The sequence below is a fragment of the Umbelopsis ramanniana genome, assembly GCF_025399195.1.
Source record: "Umbelopsis ramanniana AG unplaced genomic scaffold K450scaffold_18, whole genome shotgun sequence".
In the NCBI taxonomy this organism is placed as follows: Eukaryota; Fungi; Mucoromycota; class Umbelopsidomycetes; order Umbelopsidales; family Umbelopsidaceae; genus Umbelopsis; species Umbelopsis ramanniana.
Window position 1 is genome coordinate 205,689 of NW_026252104.1, and position 17,498 is coordinate 223,186.

The following is a 17,498-nucleotide window of genomic DNA, read 5'->3' on the forward strand; positions in this document are numbered from 1 at the left end:
TGACTTGAGTCAAAAAGATGGAGAGGTACAAATCGGAACAGGTAATAAATTTCTCATAAAAACCTCGTGTCTACGACGATTCTCGACAACCACCATTCCAGCCTATCCAGGTTTACCTCCATTCGCCACACAATAATGTCAAGCAGAGCATTGTCACTGACGCGATTCAGACCTACTCTCTCTACGCCTTCCATCCAACGGTCGGTTAACTTGTCGTTTAGACATAACAGAGCGGTAAGCTTAGGAATCAATAACTCTATATGATCGACATTGATCTCACGAACTATGTAGATTCTTTTAGGAACAACAAAGCGATTCGCTTCCTACGGAAACTATGGCTATGGCAATGAATATGATTCTTTTGGAAACAGCGGAGTGTCTGGAGGATGGGGTACTAGTCGTAGAAGTCTTCCACGTAACACGGTATGTTAGGACAAGAAGGCGTTCATGCCAAACAATTTGAACTAATTGGTCTTCATTGTCAATTGAATAGATAATCAAATTTGTTCCCCAACAAGAAGCCTGGATCATTGAGCGTATGGGAAAATTCCATCGTCTACTCGAGCCTGGTCTTAACTTCCTCGTGCCACTCATCGATCGTATCAAATATGTCAAGAGCATGAAGGAAACTGCAGTTGAAGTGCCAAGTCAAAGTGCCATTACCCAAGGTAAACATTGTCCTTTTATCAGTATCGAAATTCATATTGTTTAACGTCAATGTGTATCAGACAATGTCACTCTCGAGTTGGATGGTGTTTTGTACTTCAGAGTCATCGATCCTTTCAAGGTTTGTGTAAAGCGCAGCAGTATATGGCCAACAAGTAAAATTGTTATTAATGAACAATATAATGGTTTCACTAGGCGTGTTATGGGGTTGAGGATGCCGAGTTTGCTGTCACGCAGTTAGCACAGACTACCATGCGTGCTGAAATTGGACAAATGACCCTTGATCGTACTTTAGCCGAAAGAGCCCACTTGAACGCCAACATTGTTGATGCAATTAATGGTGCCGCCGAAGACTGGGGTATTCGATGCCTTCGATATGAAATTCGTAAGTTTAAAATTTAGGCTATGGTTCACGGTTAACTCCCTGTATATTAACCCGTAAAACTAGGTGATATTCACCCTCCTAGCAAGGTGGTCGAATCTATGCACCAGCAAGTTTCTGCTGAGCGTACCAAGAGAGCACAAATTTTGGAGTCCGAAGGTAAACCCTTCAAATTCAAAGCTATTTGAGTATGTGCAGCAGTAACTAACCAGTTGATATAGGTGCACGACAAGCGGCGATCAACGTAGCAGAAGGTCGTAAGCAAGCAACTATCCTTGCATCTGAGGCCGAAAAAGCAGAACAAATCAACAAAGCAGGTGGTGAGGCAGAAGCAATTCTACTCAAAGCAAAAGCAACTGCTTTAGGTATAGAAAAGGTTGCTGAAGCCATTGGAAACAATAACGGAAATGAAGCAGTATCTATGTCAGTTGCTGAAAAATACGTGGAAGCCTTTGGCAAGATGGCTAAGGAAGGTACAACTCTTATTGTTCCCGCTACTGCTAACGACGCCGGTTCTATGGTTGCTCAGGTAATTTTTTTAAGTTTTAAAACCATCATTATTCATTCTTTAAAATACTTACCGTATGGACTCCTACCAGGCATTGTCGGTGTACAACACTATTAACAAGGCAAGAATACCCAGTCGTCAAGCCTCCAACTCATATGTATCAGCAGCCGAAAAGATGAAGGAGGAGACCACTCGCGACTTCGTTAATGCAGCTAAAAAGAACCCTGATAATTTAGAGGATCAGTAGTAAATATCCAAAATAAAATGGTTAATTGCGAAGCCAGCGAGTACAGATTGTAAAAAGTTCTCCGAAAATTTCCCAACTGGAATACGGTGTCGCCCCCTTTTCCAACAAGCCTTGACTGTCTTTTGTCGAAGACGTAGTTGGCATTGCATTTTGACTACTATCGTACAATACTATTAACGCTCAGAATCGACACTACTCCAAAGCACTAGATTCAATACTTTTATTACTGTTGCTCGAATTCGATACATTGTCAGTACAGGAAGGAAAACACATATATGGATCGATTAACGCAACTGCAAGATGCAGTCGACGCGGTACGAACAATTTCACAACCCACTGGTTGCATGCTTGCATAGTGACAACCAAATTGACTTGGTGGATCATTTAACGTCTCGATTACTCTGTACTCATCACAAACTCTTTCACTTCAAATGCAATTAGATGGCTCGCATGTTTACCAACAGCATTTACTATGTACATGAAAAGTCTGCCATGGCTGCCCTGAGCGATAATATACCCGTTATACACCCAAAAGGTAAGTTGAAAATAGAGGAATGGGGTATTACTTCATTATCACAAACCCCTCAATTTTGACCATGATACTTCGAAATGCCTCCTCTAGTACAAGCTGATCCGCCAGATATCTTCCAACGTAAGTTATAGAATTCCCCAGCCGGCACGATCAAATTAGAATCTAATGCAAACTCTATATTTTCAGAGAATATGAAGGAATTGGTTTCGGACATAGTAAAGAAGGGCCAGGAGATTGATCGGCTTATAGAAGCATTGCCAGGCATCAGTCGAACAGAAGAAGAACAGGTAAAATCAAGAAATGAATTTAGACATTTGGGAGAATATGTATACTGACTCAATATTTAGATTGAACAATTATCATTACTGGAAGAGGAAAATGCGAAAGCTAACCAAGAATATGAGAAGGCTGTTGCTGATACTGGTAAGTGATGAACCCCATCAAGTGTTGAAAATACATAAACAACCACAAATCTGAACTGGGTATAATTGCTACCAACAGAGTCCCTTATGGCGGAAATAACGCAAGCCCTTAGACGCATAACGGATGAGCAAAGCAAACAAATTTATGAAAAAAGTAATTGAATCTTAGAAATAAAGCGAGTTCCTGTATCATAAAACGTGACAATTTGTGGAGGTCGAAGATCGATTGCCTTACCTCTCTATCTCCACGTAGCCACTTGTAGTTTGGTATCACCAGACTTGGCCGCACTCCAAAGTTCAAAGTTCAACAGCACAGTTAAATTCAGTTGTGACAGCAGGACACACGTTACCCTTCACATTGGCGTTGAATTATGTTCCGGGATGGCACAGGCTGAGGCGCCTACCTGCGATTGTTCCCTCGGGTGCTTGCTGCAAATGAAATACTTCACAATACAACGATGTTTCTCCAATTTGTAAATTGCTAGCCGTTCCATTGATAATAGCTGCATAACCTTGTATAACCCACTTTTCGTATCAATGCTAGGTCATATAATGCTTCTTCGACCAAAGATGCATTATTACGAGTCAACAAATACTCTGTTACTAAAATTGGTAATCGCTTGCCAAAATGATGCATAGCGACTTCATTACTCTATCAGAGACAACTTACGTTTGGTATCCAGCCTCCTCCTTAACAGTCAGGGATATTATAAAGGTATTACTTCCGTCCGAAGACCACAGTTAGCAAAGCTTTCAAGGCTTGTTAAATATCACTTGATTATTCTGATCTGCATTTGTCTCATCTTCCACTCTTGCTGCGTTGGCTGCGCATACGACATCCCTCACGTTCATTTACTTTAAATATGATTGTTCGTTGTTTTTCTATGTTGATGTTGAATTTCAGGTGCATTATTTATTATAAGATACTATTATTTCTTCTCGTGCTTCTAAAGACCTTCTATGAGTTGTTACAGAAAGTTAATCAATGCTTCGTGCGAGCGTCGATTCGAATTGTAGAGTAAGCTTTTGAAGTCAAATTTCTCTCGACTATAAATTACCTTGAGGTACGTCATCTAATGATCGATTACAACAGCTTTTTGCTAAAAAGCAGATCTATAAGGGTTCTTCAGCCGGTCCGATCTTTTGCTTGTCAACCTTTCTTGCGATGGCTTTGCTCTTTTGTCTTTACGATATTGCATTTTTATTTAATCATCATAGTTCCTCCTACATTCGTATGTCCATAATGCCAGCCTCTTCTTCTTCGCTAATTTCTTCTTCGTCCAAAAATCTTCGGTTAAGAATTTGCATATCTCATGATCGAATTTCTTCTAATTCAACCATGTCAACATCATGAACAGGAGCATCACTAATCAATTGTTTTGCTCTATTTAATGTATTGCTAGAAAAAAAAAAGGAGGAATACCAAAGGGGCTACAGTTTGTTTATTGACGGGAAGCCATACCTAATCTCATTCCGGCTTACGCAGGTCCAACAGCAGGGATGTTGTACGCCATGTATTGGGTTATTTGGATTGTTCGAAGCTTTGTGATTGTGTAATGGTATATGAAAAAGCTTTCAAGCAGATAGATTAAAGTGATCGAACAATTTCTCCAAAGTTGGCGAGTGTTGTTCTTTTTGAATGGAAAGATTAAAACGGCGCGGATATTGCCTACCATAAAATGTAACTTGTCAATCGAAAACAACCCACTACCAATTGTTGTGTCACCACAAAACCCAAATACTTTTCCGTCATTTTACTGAATTGACCTTTTGTTCTTATCTTCTTTCGCATTCACAATCATGGCGGAATTTTCAGGTAATGATCCATCCCAGGATGGATCTAACCCAAGACCACAGGCTCCAAGGAACATACATCCTTCACAGTTTGCTCGGTCTGACCAGTACCATGAGTCCTTGGGACCCCATTATGATCCAGAGACAGATATGTTTCTGGGCGACAGCCCACAGTCCCTCAAGCACAAAATAGGCAGTTTTGTAGGCTCCTATTCAAGGACGTCCATGACCTTCATGGCCGAAAATTTGTCGATACCCGTCTCTGCTGTAAGTTTTATGGAAAATTAAACTTCTTTCCCAGTCAACAAACCATAACTGACTACTGGTCCGGTTTCAGACGAGACATTTAGAGGATGATAACGACTTCGATAGACAATCAGTGATGACCCATTTATCACGATGGGATTCAAGGTGAGTTTCGTCTTACGTACAAATTGAGAGAGATATACTTAGTTGGCTGATTCAATAACGTAAACACACTACCGCCTTGCAGAAGAGATACCTATCCGAATATTGAGATCGAGCGTCGTTCAAGTGCGGGATCATACGGCGTAGGAGAGTACACTCCGCTGCTGCTACCAAAGCTGGACAAAATCCCGACTATATCCATTACATCCATTGCTGAAGACTATCATTTTGATCCGCACTCCATTCAAGGGGCTGCTCAAAAATCATCGTACATGCAATCTGTATTTAATTCCATCAACATCCTTATCGGCATTGGTATTCTGTCACTGCCCCTTGGATTTAAGGTGAGGTTCAAGCTGACTTTGTATGAAGTGTTGTCTCTGGCGTCCATAACAAGGATTTTTGATAGTGCGCTGGGTGGGTCGTTGGTTCCGCGGTATTTGCATTTTGCTGTGGCTTGACGATGTATACGGCCAAATTGCTATCCAAATGTTTGAGTCGTGGTGAGAATTCTCGCACCTACGGCGACATGGGTGATGCTGCTTTTGGCTTTCGCGGTCGTGTGCTCGTCTCTATGTTGTTTTTGACGGAGTTGATAACTTCTAGGTAAGTAACTTAAAAACCCTTTGCGTAAACACAAACCCAACTATGAAAAAAAATAACAGAAGAAAATAGTGTGGCTCTCGTGGTTCTGTTAGGCGACGGTATTCAGTCCCTCGTTCCAGGGTATGACACATTGGTTGTTCGTTGTATATCGTGGTTTATCGTCACCCCAATGTTATTCCTACCTGTGAGACAGCTATCATACACTAGCTTGTTCGGTATCATCAGTGCCGCCGCCCTGTTGGTAATTCTCATCTATGACGGACTTACAAAATCGCATGCACCTGGAAGTTTACTTGAACCTGCCGTAAGTGTCTTTCTCGTGGATATCAATGATTCGATGACTACATGATCTGATTCCCTCCTCCCGTATAGGATACATCGATCTGGCCATCGGAGTGGAACACCGTTCCTCTTAGTTTTGGATTGATCATGGCGGGGTTTGCGGGACATGCTGTTCTGCCGTCAGTACACCATGATATGGAGGAGCCAAAAGAATATAACAAGATGGTAAATACCACATACGTAATTGTTACAGCGGTATATGCTTTGATGGCTTCTGCCGGTTATGCCATGTTTGGTTCTGCAACAATGGAAGAGGTAAGGGGTGAACTATTTGCAATTTTTAAGGTGGTTGTTGTTAATGTACCTTCTGCTTTCTTAACCCGTGTTTCTCCGCATCAATTTTTTCTAGATCACACAAAATATATCAGCCACTCCTGGATACAATCAAGCTTTAAATCGATTTGCTGTTATTCTTATCGCTCTCAACCCAATAGCCAAATATGCCTTGACGCTCAATCCGGTCAATTTAACCTGGGAAATTTGGCTGTTTAGTAGTGATAATATTGATCACTTCTGCGGTGGCGATCGCCGCAAAGTTGTGAAGGTTTTCGGCAAGATGCTTGTCAGCGCTTTTGTAGTTACGCTTGCCTATTTAATACCCGGATTCGACAAAGTCATGGCACTTCTCGGAGCCTTCTTCTCCGTCACGATCTCCGGTAGCTTTCCTTTGTTGTGTCACATGAAGCTATTCCATGACACGATGCCCAAATGGGAATTGGCGTTGAATGTCGTCCTCTTTGCTGTATCCGTTTCAATGGCCATCCTTGGTACCGCATGGAGTTTTATGTAAATGATCTTTAATGTAAATAAACTCTGTGTATTCATCAGCACACCACCCCAACTTCTTTGAAGGTTAAAATGAAAAAAAAAAAAAAAAAAAATTGGTGATGAGATTTTGATAATATTTTCAATATGAGCGGCTAGAATGTTGATCGAAATAGGGTTGGATATCATCTGAATTGTGAGATGGAGGAAGGGTATGCTTCAGGCCATGGAAAGAAAAAGGTCCTTAAAGCATGAATAGAATAGGGACATACCAATCTCAGACTACCGTTAACAAGACGTGTGCAAAAGTAAGTTGGATGAAAATTTGGAAAAGTTACAGACGAATATTTAGAAAATGAAAATAAAAAGCGAAGAAAAATGTTCCATTCCTCAAATATTTTAAGAATTCCAGTTGGGCTGACCTAAAGCGGCTGTAGAGTCATCGTTCAGAAGGGCGATGATCGCTTCCTGGCTCATGGGTTGTTGGTTGCCTTGGTTAAGATGTCCCTGCGGCTGTTGGTTATTGCTGGTGGATGGTGCATTGATGTTGGCTAATTTGTTATAAAGTGCTTCTTGGAACTTGGCTTGGAACATGGGGGAAATCGACATAAGAAGACTTTCCATCGTTTCAAATGGTTTATAGAGTGTAGCTTCAATGTGCTCCAAAACGGATTTAGTGGTTTCAAATGAGTAAATTGGAGAGCAGGATAGGACCTGAATAAGCGCGAATAAATCAGAATCCGATGGGACGGGTAATCAGAATATGGGTAGGCATGGGAACGGTGATATGGTTATTTTTTTGAAATATTCCAAGGTAGCAGTTCCTAGTACATCCAGCCCAACCATGCTATGAAGAGAGCAAAAAAAATAAAACATACCTTATAACCTTGATCGTCAACTTCTATGATAACTAGAATGCCTTCTAGAATGGTCAGGTCCAGCCGGCCAATATAGTTTTCCTCGTCCTTCACAAAGATGGCTGCAGATCCCGGGACAATACCAAAGTCATAATCCTTTGTAATAGATTCAAGCTCCTCAGATAACGAGGCGGCCCTCATGATCAGTCACTCTTAAGTTTCAGTTCGAGAATGCGGTGCTGAAAAAGAATGAATAACCTTTAACTGCCAACTTTGTCGTTATGTGAACTCCTGCAAACCAGGTGCTGACAAAAATGGACAGCCTATTTTCGGGAGGCTACCGTGACTGCCTATACAAATAAGACACCAGACCCATATGATTCAACTTGATTGAATGCCCTTGTCCAAACTATCTTTCAAGAGACACAAGAAAAGGCAACATGAAAGTCAAGACGGTCACACGGATAATATAGCCGACGAAGAATATGCTTCTAGCAGCAAGAAGAAAAAGAAGCATAAGCGACATAAATCTCACAAATCAAAGCACAGTCACCATTCTTATAAACCACCCATCATCAACGATGACATAGAAGGATGGGTACCCCCTTCTGATTCTATTAAAAGGGACGAAACTGAGTGGAACGAAAGGCTTTTTGATGCGATGGTAGACGATGAAGGCCAAGATTTCCATTCTTCACGCTTCGACTCTTATTGGCAACCTACACCCGGCGATGTTCCCACCGGTAGCCAAAGCGTAAACCAAATGACGGATGAAGAATACCGACAGTATATGGTTAGTGAAATGTATAAGCGAACGCATGCAGATGAAATACGTATCGAGGAAGAGAGACGAGAAAAACGGAAGAAGGCGAAGGAAGCTAAGGAAAAGGCCAAAGCTGAAGCCAAAGAACAAGAAGCTAAGCGTGAGCGTGAACGCGAGGCCGTTAGAAAACTTCGACAGCTTCAGAAAATGGGATCTTCAAGGAAAAAGTATATGTCAAACTGGGAGGCGTTGGATATTGCGTCCACTACAGTAAAGCGCTTACGACTCAACGATATACCTTGGCCATTTGTCGGCTCCGAGGTTTCCAAGATCGCTGTCAAGGAATTCTTGTTATATGACATACAGGATTTGGCAGAACAGAAAAAAATCATTCGAAAAGAGCAACTAAGGTATCACCCGGATAAATTTATGCAAAAGATATCTGCTCGATTGGTGGATGACGTGGAAGAACGCAAGTTGATCAGTGATAGAATCAATCACATTTCAAGTTGTTTGAATGACATTTGGAAAGAACTGTAGATAAATTGGTAGACATTTAGTACCCTCAGTGTAAAATATTCATAAATCCTTATAGATTATAATTTTACTTCAATACATTCGTCATACATATTGTGTTTACGAAATTGATTGTCGTACAGCTTAGCTTGGAATAAGTACATCTGATAAGCTGAGGCAGAAGAATAGAATGCAAAACCCGATATGTACGGAGAAGAGCTTTGCGAAGGGCACGGAACCAATTCACACTTGTCATATAGATCACTATTCACGAATTGGTACAATATTACAGGTTTATGTTGATTCAATCATTCTACCTTTGCTTTTTTCAACAGTATAATAAAACTTTTAAACATCATCGTCAATATATCTCCAGATATTGACTAATCCATCATCACCGCCTGACGCCAACCAATCACTGTGTTTTTCAGTCGGGAACCAGCTAACGCTATTGATGTCAGACACGCCATGAGCATCGGATACTGAAGCGCTAATATCCCATGTTGGCGCATTGACGGCTTGAGCCGAGGATACCTAGTAAAAAGATATCACTGTTAGACACCTTCAATGTTGTGGTCTGACATATTCACAACTTCTTACCTCAGTAAAGATCTTGATGTGGTTATCCCCGCTAGCACTAGCGACGCGGCCATGGACTTTAGACCATGAAACAGAATAGATACAGCGTTCGTGCTGACCTGAAATAGTACATATGTTTTTCCACTTTGAGGTGTTACCAGGTGTCGCAACACCCTCAGGGTTGTTAGGCTTATACTGCTTCCAGAATCTCAGTGTGGTGTCATCAGAAGCAGAAACTGCAAAATTATTTTGTGTCAGAGAGGAAGTCCTTTTGCAGGATGAGTGTATGCTGAGATGTGTTTACCGATTTGCTCTCCTGTCTTATCGAAATCGATGGACCAAATGGTGGAGGTATGTCCTTGCAGGGTATCAGAGCAATACCAATCATCGTCGTCTTCACGCCATATTTTGATGGTATCGTCGTAACTTGCAGACGCAAGAACTTCCTCATGTGGATGCCATGCTACCATCTTGACGTCTTGAGAGTGCTCTTGCAGGACACTAAGGCATTCAAAATCGTTGTCTGCCTCCACTAAGAAACAGTGATCCAATGAGTCTTCCAGCTATTGACAGTTCGTCTCTGTTTGTTCCTCATTGTCATCTATCCTATCCTTACCTTCCCAAATCCATACACTTTTATCTCTGCTGCAGGTGGCAAGCAAAGATCCATTTGCTGACCAAGCAACTGATTTCGTTTCGTTTTCGTGGCCTTCGAGCGTTGCAACGCATTCCCACTCTTTATCTCGTTCTTCGTATTCCCAAACACCAGTTGTTGAATCGAAACTGGCAGTTGCGAGCTCTTTGCCATTCGGTGCCCAAGCAACACTGCGAATGGTTCGTTTATGCGCACCATCTAAAACATCGACACAATCCCATTTCGAGGTATCGGAATGAGAGGTGTTGGCCCATATCCGAACGGTTTTGTCTCCGGAGCAGGTAGCTAGCATATTGCCGTTTGGGCTCCAAGCAACCTGCCAGACTCTGTCATTATGACCTAAGGGTGTAATCAGTTATTAGCAGAAGAAAGTGTATGACGGAAGCGATTTCAGTGCAGCACCCTACAAACATATAGTCGTTGCAATTTATAGTTTGCTCTTACCTTTGAGTTGTGCAACAAGTTCCAATCGTGGCATGTTAGTTGTGCACCAGCCAGTGACAAAAAATAAGATACGATTGATCAAAGTCCCTTTGTCAGAAATTCAAATTTAAGCAAGCCACCAATCTGTAATTACAGTATGAGTTCTGAGTTACCGTTTCACCCATATTCCCTACCATTACGACTATGACAGAACCGACTTGGGATGAAGAAGATTCAGGAGAGAGGGAGCATCTTGTAAGGTAAAAGCGAGTGTCTATTGACAGGACGTGCCTACACATTCTCCCTGCTTACCATTTAGAAATCTTGTAGCAAAGTCTTGGAACTTCAAGGCTCTTTGCGAGGTAGCCAACGCGATGCAAAAGAGACGCCTGCTATTCAATTTCGTTAATCCCTCTTTCTTATAGCTCTCATATCTCGAGTTGATTCTGCCCAGAGCGAATACCAATCACTTAGCCATGAAAATCAAATGCTTCAAAAGTATATTAATAACTCCCTGACCTCCACAGCGGTATTTGGTGCTACAGGAGGGGCTATTGGAAATCTCAGCACACAAGGCAGCACTGGAAGCAGTGTTCCAGATGCAAGTTCCGGAAAACCTGCGAGTGGTTCGAACGCTTCGCGCTAGTGTAAACTCCATCTTGTACATTGCACACCACTGAAACTCCTCAACCACCAGTATACCGCGATAGCCAATTGTATAACATTATTTTTTGACGACACATTATCATCTATTCGGCTCACTAAAGTGAATGAATGGCAACAAATCTAGTACATTTGCTCAAGTCATCAGCGGGACAAAACCATCTCGCTTTACAATCAATCGTCGCTTTCATTATCCACTGCAACTACAACATCATTTAGACTCTCTCTACTTAATTCCCGTTCCTTCAATTTCTTGATCCGCTTTTCTTCATCTGCTTTCTCTCTTTCCGCTTGCCGCTTCTTATATCTGTAACCACTCGTGTTAATGACAGTAACCGTATATAAAGTTTAGGAATAGGCACGTACATTGAAGAGTCGGGATTCTTGGCTGGATTTGCACAAGATCTTAGTCGACGATCAATCGTTTTGGCTTCGTCTGTGGTAACCAACTTAAATTTGCTCAAAACGCCGGCAATATCGTCTTTGATATTTATTAGCATGGCCTTTTGATCTGCGAATCGAAGGTCAATGTAACTAGGAACAGAATGTCAGTAGGGACGCTCGACAGACGATGATTATTTGAGGTTCAAGAGTCGCATACCGGTTGATAGATTCTTCAATAGTTGGTTCACTATCCGCCACCATAAAAGCCGCCAGTGCAATTTGAGACGGTTGATAAATGAATGGTACGTCCGTTAGGACCAGTTTGGATATGATTGCTTGTGCCTTGTTGTAGAGAGATTTTAAGCTTTTCATTTCTGTAATGACAGACTTATCCTAGATATTAATATGCAGTCATTGCAATACGCCATCGGGATGAACAAAATGTACCTGTAGATCCAAGTAAAGACCATATGCTGCACGATAGGGGTGATATATACAATATTCAAATTTGAGACCTTGTGATACTATGAACTCCAGGTTCAATACACTGTCAGCTGAAGGAACACGCAGCTTTTGACAAAACTCGTCTATAGACAGACGCTCGTTTTCAGCTTTGGTGGCCAAGAACAAGCAAGTATATCTGTTGAAAGATTGAAATTAGACAAAGTAAGCCGTAGTCTTTGACAAAAAGCTCGTTGCTTACAAAACATCTTTAGGGTGATAGTCCATAACCGTGTTGTTGAGGAAAAATCGCTTCATGTACATTACCGCTGTATACTGTGGACAATTTTACTTTTAGTCAAAAGATTGCAGTTGTCGGCTGTACTCAGCATGTTTAAACTTACCATTACGACATCAGGTAACTTGACCATTTTGCACATAGTCTGTAAGCGAGATTCGTAAAATATGCAAAGAGATAACTCTTCGTCAACGTTCAAGAACTGCAGGGTATCCTTGCTGTTGCTTGAATCTTTACTGGCTTCCTGTGAGGAGTTGATTATTGTATCAGTTCATGCTTCACGTTGTATTCTTTCTGTCGAGAAAACCGAAAGTACATGTGTGCATAGATTTTCTGGTTCTCACAAACTCATTGACTACGTACCAATTCCTGGTCGTAGTTTGTCTTCACTCTCTCCACTGCCGTAGCGTTGGCTGTATCTCGAATGTCGTGAAGTTGAGCGTGGCTAAAACGCCAGTGCCGAAATTGAGAGCTTTGTTCATAAAGTAAAGGAAGAGCTCCCGAAGCAGGAATTTCTCCTGTCAATGTGCTGTCTCCTGTTGTAGCCATACTGCAGCGTTTCCGTTGAACGGAAGCGCTATTGATTCTGCTGTTCCTCGAAATTTCAGGCTTGCAAGTGACTGCTCCAATTTTTCAACAAAAAGTCTCTTGCTATGACAAAAACTGCCACCCATACCAAAACCTTCATAACTAATTACACAACATTCATGCAAGTTGCTTCGGCGGCGACTCGAGCAGCTATACGTAGTGGCAATCAGCGTTGCTGGACCAATGCCAGATTTCTCACTGGTTTCCGCAATCGGTTACCAAGTGTCAGTTTCTCTACGCGACTTCATTTGGAACGATCTTTGCAAATAACGATCAAAGTTACGCCAGTTGCAGTGCAACAAGCTAGGTACTCAACATCAACGCAAGAAAAGGGCATTGCAGACTTGAAAAAACAAGACTCTACCGAAATTTTGGCTTCGTTTCGTACAGCTTTGGAAACTCAATCTACTTCAACGTCGCAAATATATGAACTTTTGCAATCTCGAGATTTACTTCAGCACCTTAGCGAAGAAGATTTCGCAGCATTTCGATCATATCTATGGAACAAAAAAGCATGGGGAAGTGAAGAGATGGTTGAGCAAGTACTTCAAGACCAAAAAAAGGCGGGTCACTCATGGACGGTGCTGCAGTACAACGAATACTACATGTCAATGTTATTTCAAGCCAAGTACGACGCCATTATATCCAATTGGGAGAAGGATTTTAGCGAAAGCGATATCAAGCCAACTATTGCTACCATCAATTCTGTGTTAGCGGCGTATATACAACTTAATCAATTGGATAGGGCCAGGGTTCTGCTTTCCCACTGTCATGAATGGGATGTGACCCCCACAACGCAAGATTTTCAAAGACTCGCCCATCGCTGTTTACCACGAAATACCAAGGTTGTGAAGGAAGCTCAAACTCTTATTACTGATAATGCGTTGAAGGATCCAAAGGCAATGAACCGACATTTACAATCGCTGTTTCGAGCCAACAAGCTGACCGACGTTCAGAGAATATACACCCTCTTGACCAAAAGTCAAAATGAAATAGACATATCAACTTATACTACGTTGCTGAAAGGCTACATTGACAAGAGAAAATACGACCAAGTGAGCTCAATATATGGAGACATATGCAAGAGTGGCCTCCGTCTTAATACGTATGTAGCATCATTAATGCTAGAAACGTATGCAATGCAGCGAGATAAGGGTCAGCTGGCTACCATTGTGCAAAGAATACAAGCAGAAAAAGTAGCTTTGGATATAGCACTGTATAATCAGTTAATCAAGTCATTTCTAGCGACACGTCAGGTTCCTCATGCGCTTGCGGTGTTTCAACAGCTACAGAAAGACCCTAATGTACAAGTCAACGACGTTGTCCTTAACACCGTGATCAATGGCCTCCTCAACAATCGTGAAACTGATGCAGCGAAAAAATTATACACTCAGATGCTTCATTCCAAGATTCAGCCAGATATGATCACTTACAACACTTTGCTCAAAGGTCTGACCAAAGCCCGCGATTTCTCAGGTGCCTTCACCGTCCTTTCCAATTTATATGAGCGGTCTCTAGAACCTGATGTTGTGACATATACGACACTTATTGACGCCATATTTGAAAATCTTAATCCAACATCTACCGAACAAATACTAGGACTTTTCAACCACTCTGGATCGATGAAGCCAAATATTTTTACTTACAATGTGCTGATAAATGGTTGGATCCGGCATAATAATATGGCGGAAGCAGAACGTACCTTTAAGGATCTACTTGCATCAGGGGAGATGCACCCTACGGTACATACATATACTAATATTATACAAGGATATGTTCAACATGGAAATCTCCCCAAAGCCATGAATACTTTCCGAATGATGCTTCAGAGTGGTATACAACCAGGTAGAGCAACATACCACTTCATCATTTCAGGACTGATCGATGATGGCCGACTACCAGATGCTGTCGAATGTCTGAAGAAAATGAGAGAGAATGGAACAATGCCTACAAAGGACACTTGGTTCATGCTTCTGAATGCTTGCGCAGAAGCTAAGCAATGGCAACTTGGTGGGCAAATTTTGAAGCATCTGGATGACAGCAAGTTTGAAGTGCGTAGTGATGCTCTCCTCAAAGTATACCGGCTCGTGCGTGGACAATGCGATAATAGAATTTGATTTCGTTATGTACAATAAAAGTAGAACACCACATTCGTTGTGTAAGCTGTAAATGTTCTTGAGACCCAAGTTGCCTGATATGGCATAACTGAAAGTTGTGTGTCCTTTTTTTTGGTTTTTTTTCCATTTCCTGTGAACTGGTCTTTTCCTTGCAGAGACTTTTTTGCAATAGAAAATAACACGCCTGAACACTCAGTATTCCAGAAAAAATAGTTGGTGAACAAGCTGATAGAACTCAAGATTCATCGAGTTCTCGTTCCGCAATAGCTGGGTAGCTGTTCCCCCCCCCCACCTATATTGTTAAATATTTGCAACCAAGTATCACCCCCACACCAACAAGTTCTCACTCGTTCGTCTGGAATCAGGTAGCGATGGCAACATGTTCAGCTTCAGATAGCTTGCAGTACACACTACCAACTGCTTGTACAACACTGAATAGTGAGTCCATTGCTTCCCTCGACATCGCGTGCGGACGCCTTCCTATGGAATTAAGCCATTTACCCGCTCAGCGTCACCCACTTCCAACATTGACGGATCTTCCAGACGACATTCTGCTCTATATTTTAAATAACTTTATACCGTTAATCGATCTGTGGCAATTGCTACAAATATCTCAGCGAATACGATCTTTGGCTAAGGACGTGATTCGACGAGTGTGGAAGATTGATTTACGGTCTAATACTGAAAGCTTGTTCCGTATTCAATTCCGTGGAGCCCTTATCACACTGGATGCTATCTCTACCAAATTGCCTCCGCTGGAACCACATCGTCGTACACCGCCTTCTGTAAATGTCTCTCCTTCTCCGGCACATAGTATTTATTCAAGGCTCGGTACTGGATCTACCATCTCAATGCGAACAGCCGAAGCTGGTCCCCTTCGGATAAACCTCGCAACACGATCTGATGGTCCAGCATTATCAGTTGATCCATCATCAACAAGCGGTATAGCCCATTATACCGATTCATTAGAAGCATCTCCTGTTACCCCGCACGACAGCGGTCATAATTTTTGGTCCTCACCCTCCGCTGATGGATCTGACCATGATGATAACATACCCGATCCTTCACCTGAAACCCGTCGTGAGCACCCTGCTCTTGCCCAATTTAAGGCCATGGCTGGTTCACTAATCGAAGAAGAATGTCTTCATCAGAGAATCATTCGCGGTATTGTCTCTCATACCCATCGTTATGTCTTGATTGAGGACATTGACACGCGGAATCGACTACGGGCAGCCGTAGACACAATATTTCACCATGTGGTATTTGTTTCATCTGGAACGCACAGAGAAGATCGCTGGTCGAAAGCGTCAGCAGCAGCCTTTGTCCGTCTTCTCAAAAGACTGGATACCGCCTTTCCTAATCATGGCAACGAAATGACATACACATTGTCTGATAATTTGAAGGCTTTCCTGGAATATTCTACTTATCGCCTAATGGCCGCTAAACGATGCGGTCACCGTCTTTGGGCCGTTCGTACTGTAGACACACTCTCATCTTGTGCTAATCTTATAGGCGCTGCGCTATTGGTCAAAATTTTGACAGAGCCGCAAGTAGAAGGCGCTATAAGGAAAATGTGTGAATTGCTCAAAGACAATCAGATAGAAACGCATGTACGTCAACGAATACTAACTACGTTACTCAATGGATGGCTGATAGATCGTGAACCCATTTACACCGATATATGTATCTTACTTCATCACGAAATTGACAATTGCATAGCTTTGCAGCTATCAACGTAAATAATAAATGACAATACGTGTTTTCTATGACGATCACTATGATTGGCCCTTTATGACAAGGTACGATTTGGAAGTTCAACATCATTATTCGAACACCAATGACGCCGGTGGCGCAGGAGGTATTGAAAGGACAGATTTGTGCAACAAAAACAACTTTGTTTTCATCGTCTGATCTTAACTTTATTTCAAGCATTCGAACTTCGCTGGAATGATTGCCATTCTTTTTAATTTTGGGAGTATCAATTACAACCTATTTTATTATTGTAGGAAGGCTATGGAATGTCAACGTCAGAGAAGCTATGACGACATTTTCATTCACAGATTGCTGTGTTGAAATATGAACATCGTACGGTCTCTTTCCTATTTAATCCTCCGACCGACCCTACCGATCTCAGCGAAACCGCTATTTTGCCTAGCCAAGTAAAGTAAAGCAGGCGAGAAAGATATAAATTGATCTTCTCCTGGCTTGTTTTTTGCTTTGCATTTACTTCACAGACCACGACTTTATTTTAATTCCCTCTCCATTTCAAAAAATGAATTCTGGCAAGGATATTTCTAGCAACGGCGTACTCGCTCATGAACACGAATCCATGTACACTCGTGCCTTGTGGGAGTGGACTAACAAGCAATTACTTCAAGCCCGTCGAAAGTCTGAAGAAGCTCATATGCGCAAAACCGGTTATCAACCACGAAGGCATAAGCACCACCATGACTACCACAATTAGCTATGGCGTTGATCATACCAATACTAACTAATGCTGGATCTGTCAGACCTGTAACATATTATTTTCTTTCTTACATAT

The 17,498-nt window shown here is 41.9% G+C and overlaps 8 protein-coding genes across 8 annotated transcripts; 7 read left to right on the forward strand and 1 right to left on the reverse strand.

Annotated features, from left to right (window-relative positions):
• Nucleotides 1-95: 95 nt before the first annotated feature.
• Nucleotides 96-1,914, forward strand: K450DRAFT_235178 (uncharacterized protein). The gene is made up of 8 exons (XM_051588045.1): nt 96-234; nt 292-423; nt 494-668; nt 729-787; nt 862-1,051; nt 1,115-1,207; nt 1,270-1,577; nt 1,648-1,914. Exons 1-8 carry the CDS (start codon nt 136-138, stop codon nt 1,801-1,803), a joined length of 1,212 nt encoding a protein of 403 aa, XP_051445914.1. The 5' UTR covers nt 96-135; the 3' UTR covers nt 1,804-1,914.
• A 1-nt stretch (nt 1,915) lies between these two features.
• K450DRAFT_235185 (uncharacterized protein) lies at nt 1,916-2,962 on the forward strand. Its single transcript, XM_051588046.1, has 6 exons — nt 1,916-2,117; nt 2,245-2,338; nt 2,426-2,455; nt 2,522-2,622; nt 2,683-2,758; nt 2,837-2,962. Exons 1-6 carry the CDS (start codon nt 2,079-2,081, stop codon nt 2,917-2,919), a joined length of 423 nt encoding a protein of 140 aa, XP_051445915.1. The 5' UTR covers nt 1,916-2,078; the 3' UTR covers nt 2,920-2,962.
• A 1,498-nt stretch (nt 2,963-4,460) lies between these two features.
• K450DRAFT_235191 (uncharacterized protein) lies at nt 4,461-6,884 on the forward strand. The gene is made up of 7 exons (XM_051588047.1): nt 4,461-4,818; nt 4,889-4,962; nt 5,045-5,303; nt 5,369-5,565; nt 5,635-5,869; nt 5,938-6,162; nt 6,257-6,884. The coding sequence occupies exons 1-7, from the start codon at nt 4,558-4,560 to the stop codon at nt 6,695-6,697; spliced, it is 1,692 nt and encodes a 563-aa protein (XP_051445916.1). The 5' UTR covers nt 4,461-4,557; the 3' UTR covers nt 6,698-6,884.
• A 1,030-nt stretch (nt 6,885-7,914) lies between these two features.
• Nucleotides 7,915-8,994, forward strand: K450DRAFT_235199 (uncharacterized protein). The gene has a single exon (XM_051588048.1). The coding sequence runs from the start codon at nt 7,924-7,926 to the stop codon at nt 8,830-8,832; it is 909 nt and encodes a 302-aa protein (XP_051445917.1). The 5' UTR covers nt 7,915-7,923; the 3' UTR covers nt 8,833-8,994.
• A 1,565-nt stretch (nt 8,995-10,559) lies between these two features.
• K450DRAFT_235205 (uncharacterized protein) lies at nt 10,560-11,242 on the forward strand. The gene is made up of 3 exons (XM_051588049.1): nt 10,560-10,725; nt 10,796-10,827; nt 10,891-11,242. The coding sequence occupies exons 1-3, from the start codon at nt 10,670-10,672 to the stop codon at nt 11,109-11,111; spliced, it is 309 nt and encodes a 102-aa protein (XP_051445918.1). The 5' UTR covers nt 10,560-10,669; the 3' UTR covers nt 11,112-11,242.
• On the reverse strand, nt 11,207-12,684 carry K450DRAFT_235211 (uncharacterized protein). The gene is made up of 7 exons (XM_051588050.1): nt 12,568-12,684; nt 12,358-12,495; nt 12,216-12,289; nt 11,960-12,152; nt 11,730-11,899; nt 11,495-11,662; nt 11,207-11,435 (listed from the first exon to the last, which is right to left on the reverse strand). The coding sequence occupies exons 2-7, from the start codon at nt 12,391-12,393 to the stop codon at nt 11,303-11,305; spliced, it is 774 nt and encodes a 257-aa protein (XP_051445919.1). The 5' UTR covers nt 12,394-12,495; nt 12,568-12,684; the 3' UTR covers nt 11,207-11,302.
• A 224-nt stretch (nt 12,685-12,908) lies between these two features.
• On the forward strand, nt 12,909-15,006 carry K450DRAFT_279593 (uncharacterized protein). The gene has a single exon (XM_051593337.1). It carries the CDS (start codon nt 12,959-12,961, stop codon nt 14,954-14,956), a length of 1,998 nt encoding a protein of 665 aa, XP_051445920.1. The 5' UTR covers nt 12,909-12,958; the 3' UTR covers nt 14,957-15,006.
• An 80-nt stretch (nt 15,007-15,086) lies between these two features.
• K450DRAFT_235214 (uncharacterized protein) lies at nt 15,087-16,814 on the forward strand. The gene has a single exon (XM_051588051.1). The coding sequence runs from the start codon at nt 15,328-15,330 to the stop codon at nt 16,693-16,695; it is 1,368 nt and encodes a 455-aa protein (XP_051445921.1). The 5' UTR covers nt 15,087-15,327; the 3' UTR covers nt 16,696-16,814.
• Nucleotides 16,815-17,498: the final 684 nt, after the last annotated feature.

Bases quoted from the DNA above. Each gene is read 5' to 3' on its own strand.
- K450DRAFT_235178 (XM_051588045.1), top strand. From the start codon at position 136: ATGTCAAGCAGAGCATTGTCACTGACGCGATTCAGACCTACTCTCTCT. The intron at 669-728 runs GTAAACATTGTC...AATGTGTATCAG, and splicing joins TCAAAGTGCCATTACCCAAG to ACAATGTCACTCTCGAGTTG. The intron at 1,578-1,647 runs GTAATTTTTTTA...GACTCCTACCAG, and splicing joins CCGGTTCTATGGTTGCTCAG to GCATTGTCGGTGTACAACAC.
- K450DRAFT_235185 (XM_051588046.1), top strand. From the start codon at position 2,079: ATGGATCGATTAACGCAACTGCAAGATGCAGTCGACGCG. The intron at 2,118-2,244 runs GTACGAACAATT...AAATGCAATTAG, and splicing joins TGCAAGATGCAGTCGACGCG to ATGGCTCGCATGTTTACCAA. The intron at 2,456-2,521 runs GTAAGTTATAGA...CTATATTTTCAG, and splicing joins TCCGCCAGATATCTTCCAAC to AGAATATGAAGGAATTGGTT.
- K450DRAFT_235191 (XM_051588047.1), top strand. From the start codon at position 4,558: ATGGCGGAATTTTCAGGTAATGATCCATCCCAGGATGGATCTAACCCA. The intron at 5,566-5,634 runs GTAAGTAACTTA...AGAAGAAAATAG, and splicing joins ACGGAGTTGATAACTTCTAG to TGTGGCTCTCGTGGTTCTGT. The intron at 5,870-5,937 runs GTAAGTGTCTTT...CCTCCCGTATAG, and splicing joins GAAGTTTACTTGAACCTGCC to GATACATCGATCTGGCCATC.
- K450DRAFT_235199 (XM_051588048.1), top strand. From the start codon at position 7,924: ATGCCCTTGTCCAAACTATCTTTCAAGAGACACAAGAAAAGGCAACAT.
- K450DRAFT_235205 (XM_051588049.1), top strand. From the start codon at position 10,670: ATGACAGAACCGACTTGGGATGAAGAAGATTCAGGAGAGAGGGAGCAT. The intron at 10,726-10,795 runs GTAAAAGCGAGT...GAAATCTTGTAG, and splicing joins GAGAGGGAGCATCTTGTAAG to CAAAGTCTTGGAACTTCAAG. The intron at 10,828-10,890 runs GTAGCCAACGCG...TCTTTCTTATAG, and splicing joins ACTTCAAGGCTCTTTGCGAG to CTCTCATATCTCGAGTTGAT.
- K450DRAFT_235211 (XM_051588050.1), bottom strand. From the start codon at position 12,393: ATGTGCAAAATGGTCAAGTTACCTGATGTCGTAATG. The intron at 12,290-12,357 runs GTAAGTTTAAAC...AATTGTCCACAG, and splicing joins AGTTACCTGATGTCGTAATG to TATACAGCGGTAATGTACAT. The intron at 11,436-11,494 runs GTACGTGCCTAT...GAGTGGTTACAG, and splicing joins AAGAATCCCGACTCTTCAAT to ATATAAGAAGCGGCAAGCGG.
- K450DRAFT_279593 (XM_051593337.1), top strand. From the start codon at position 12,959: ATGCAAGTTGCTTCGGCGGCGACTCGAGCAGCTATACGTAGTGGCAAT.
- K450DRAFT_235214 (XM_051588051.1), top strand. From the start codon at position 15,328: ATGGCAACATGTTCAGCTTCAGATAGCTTGCAGTACACACTACCAACT.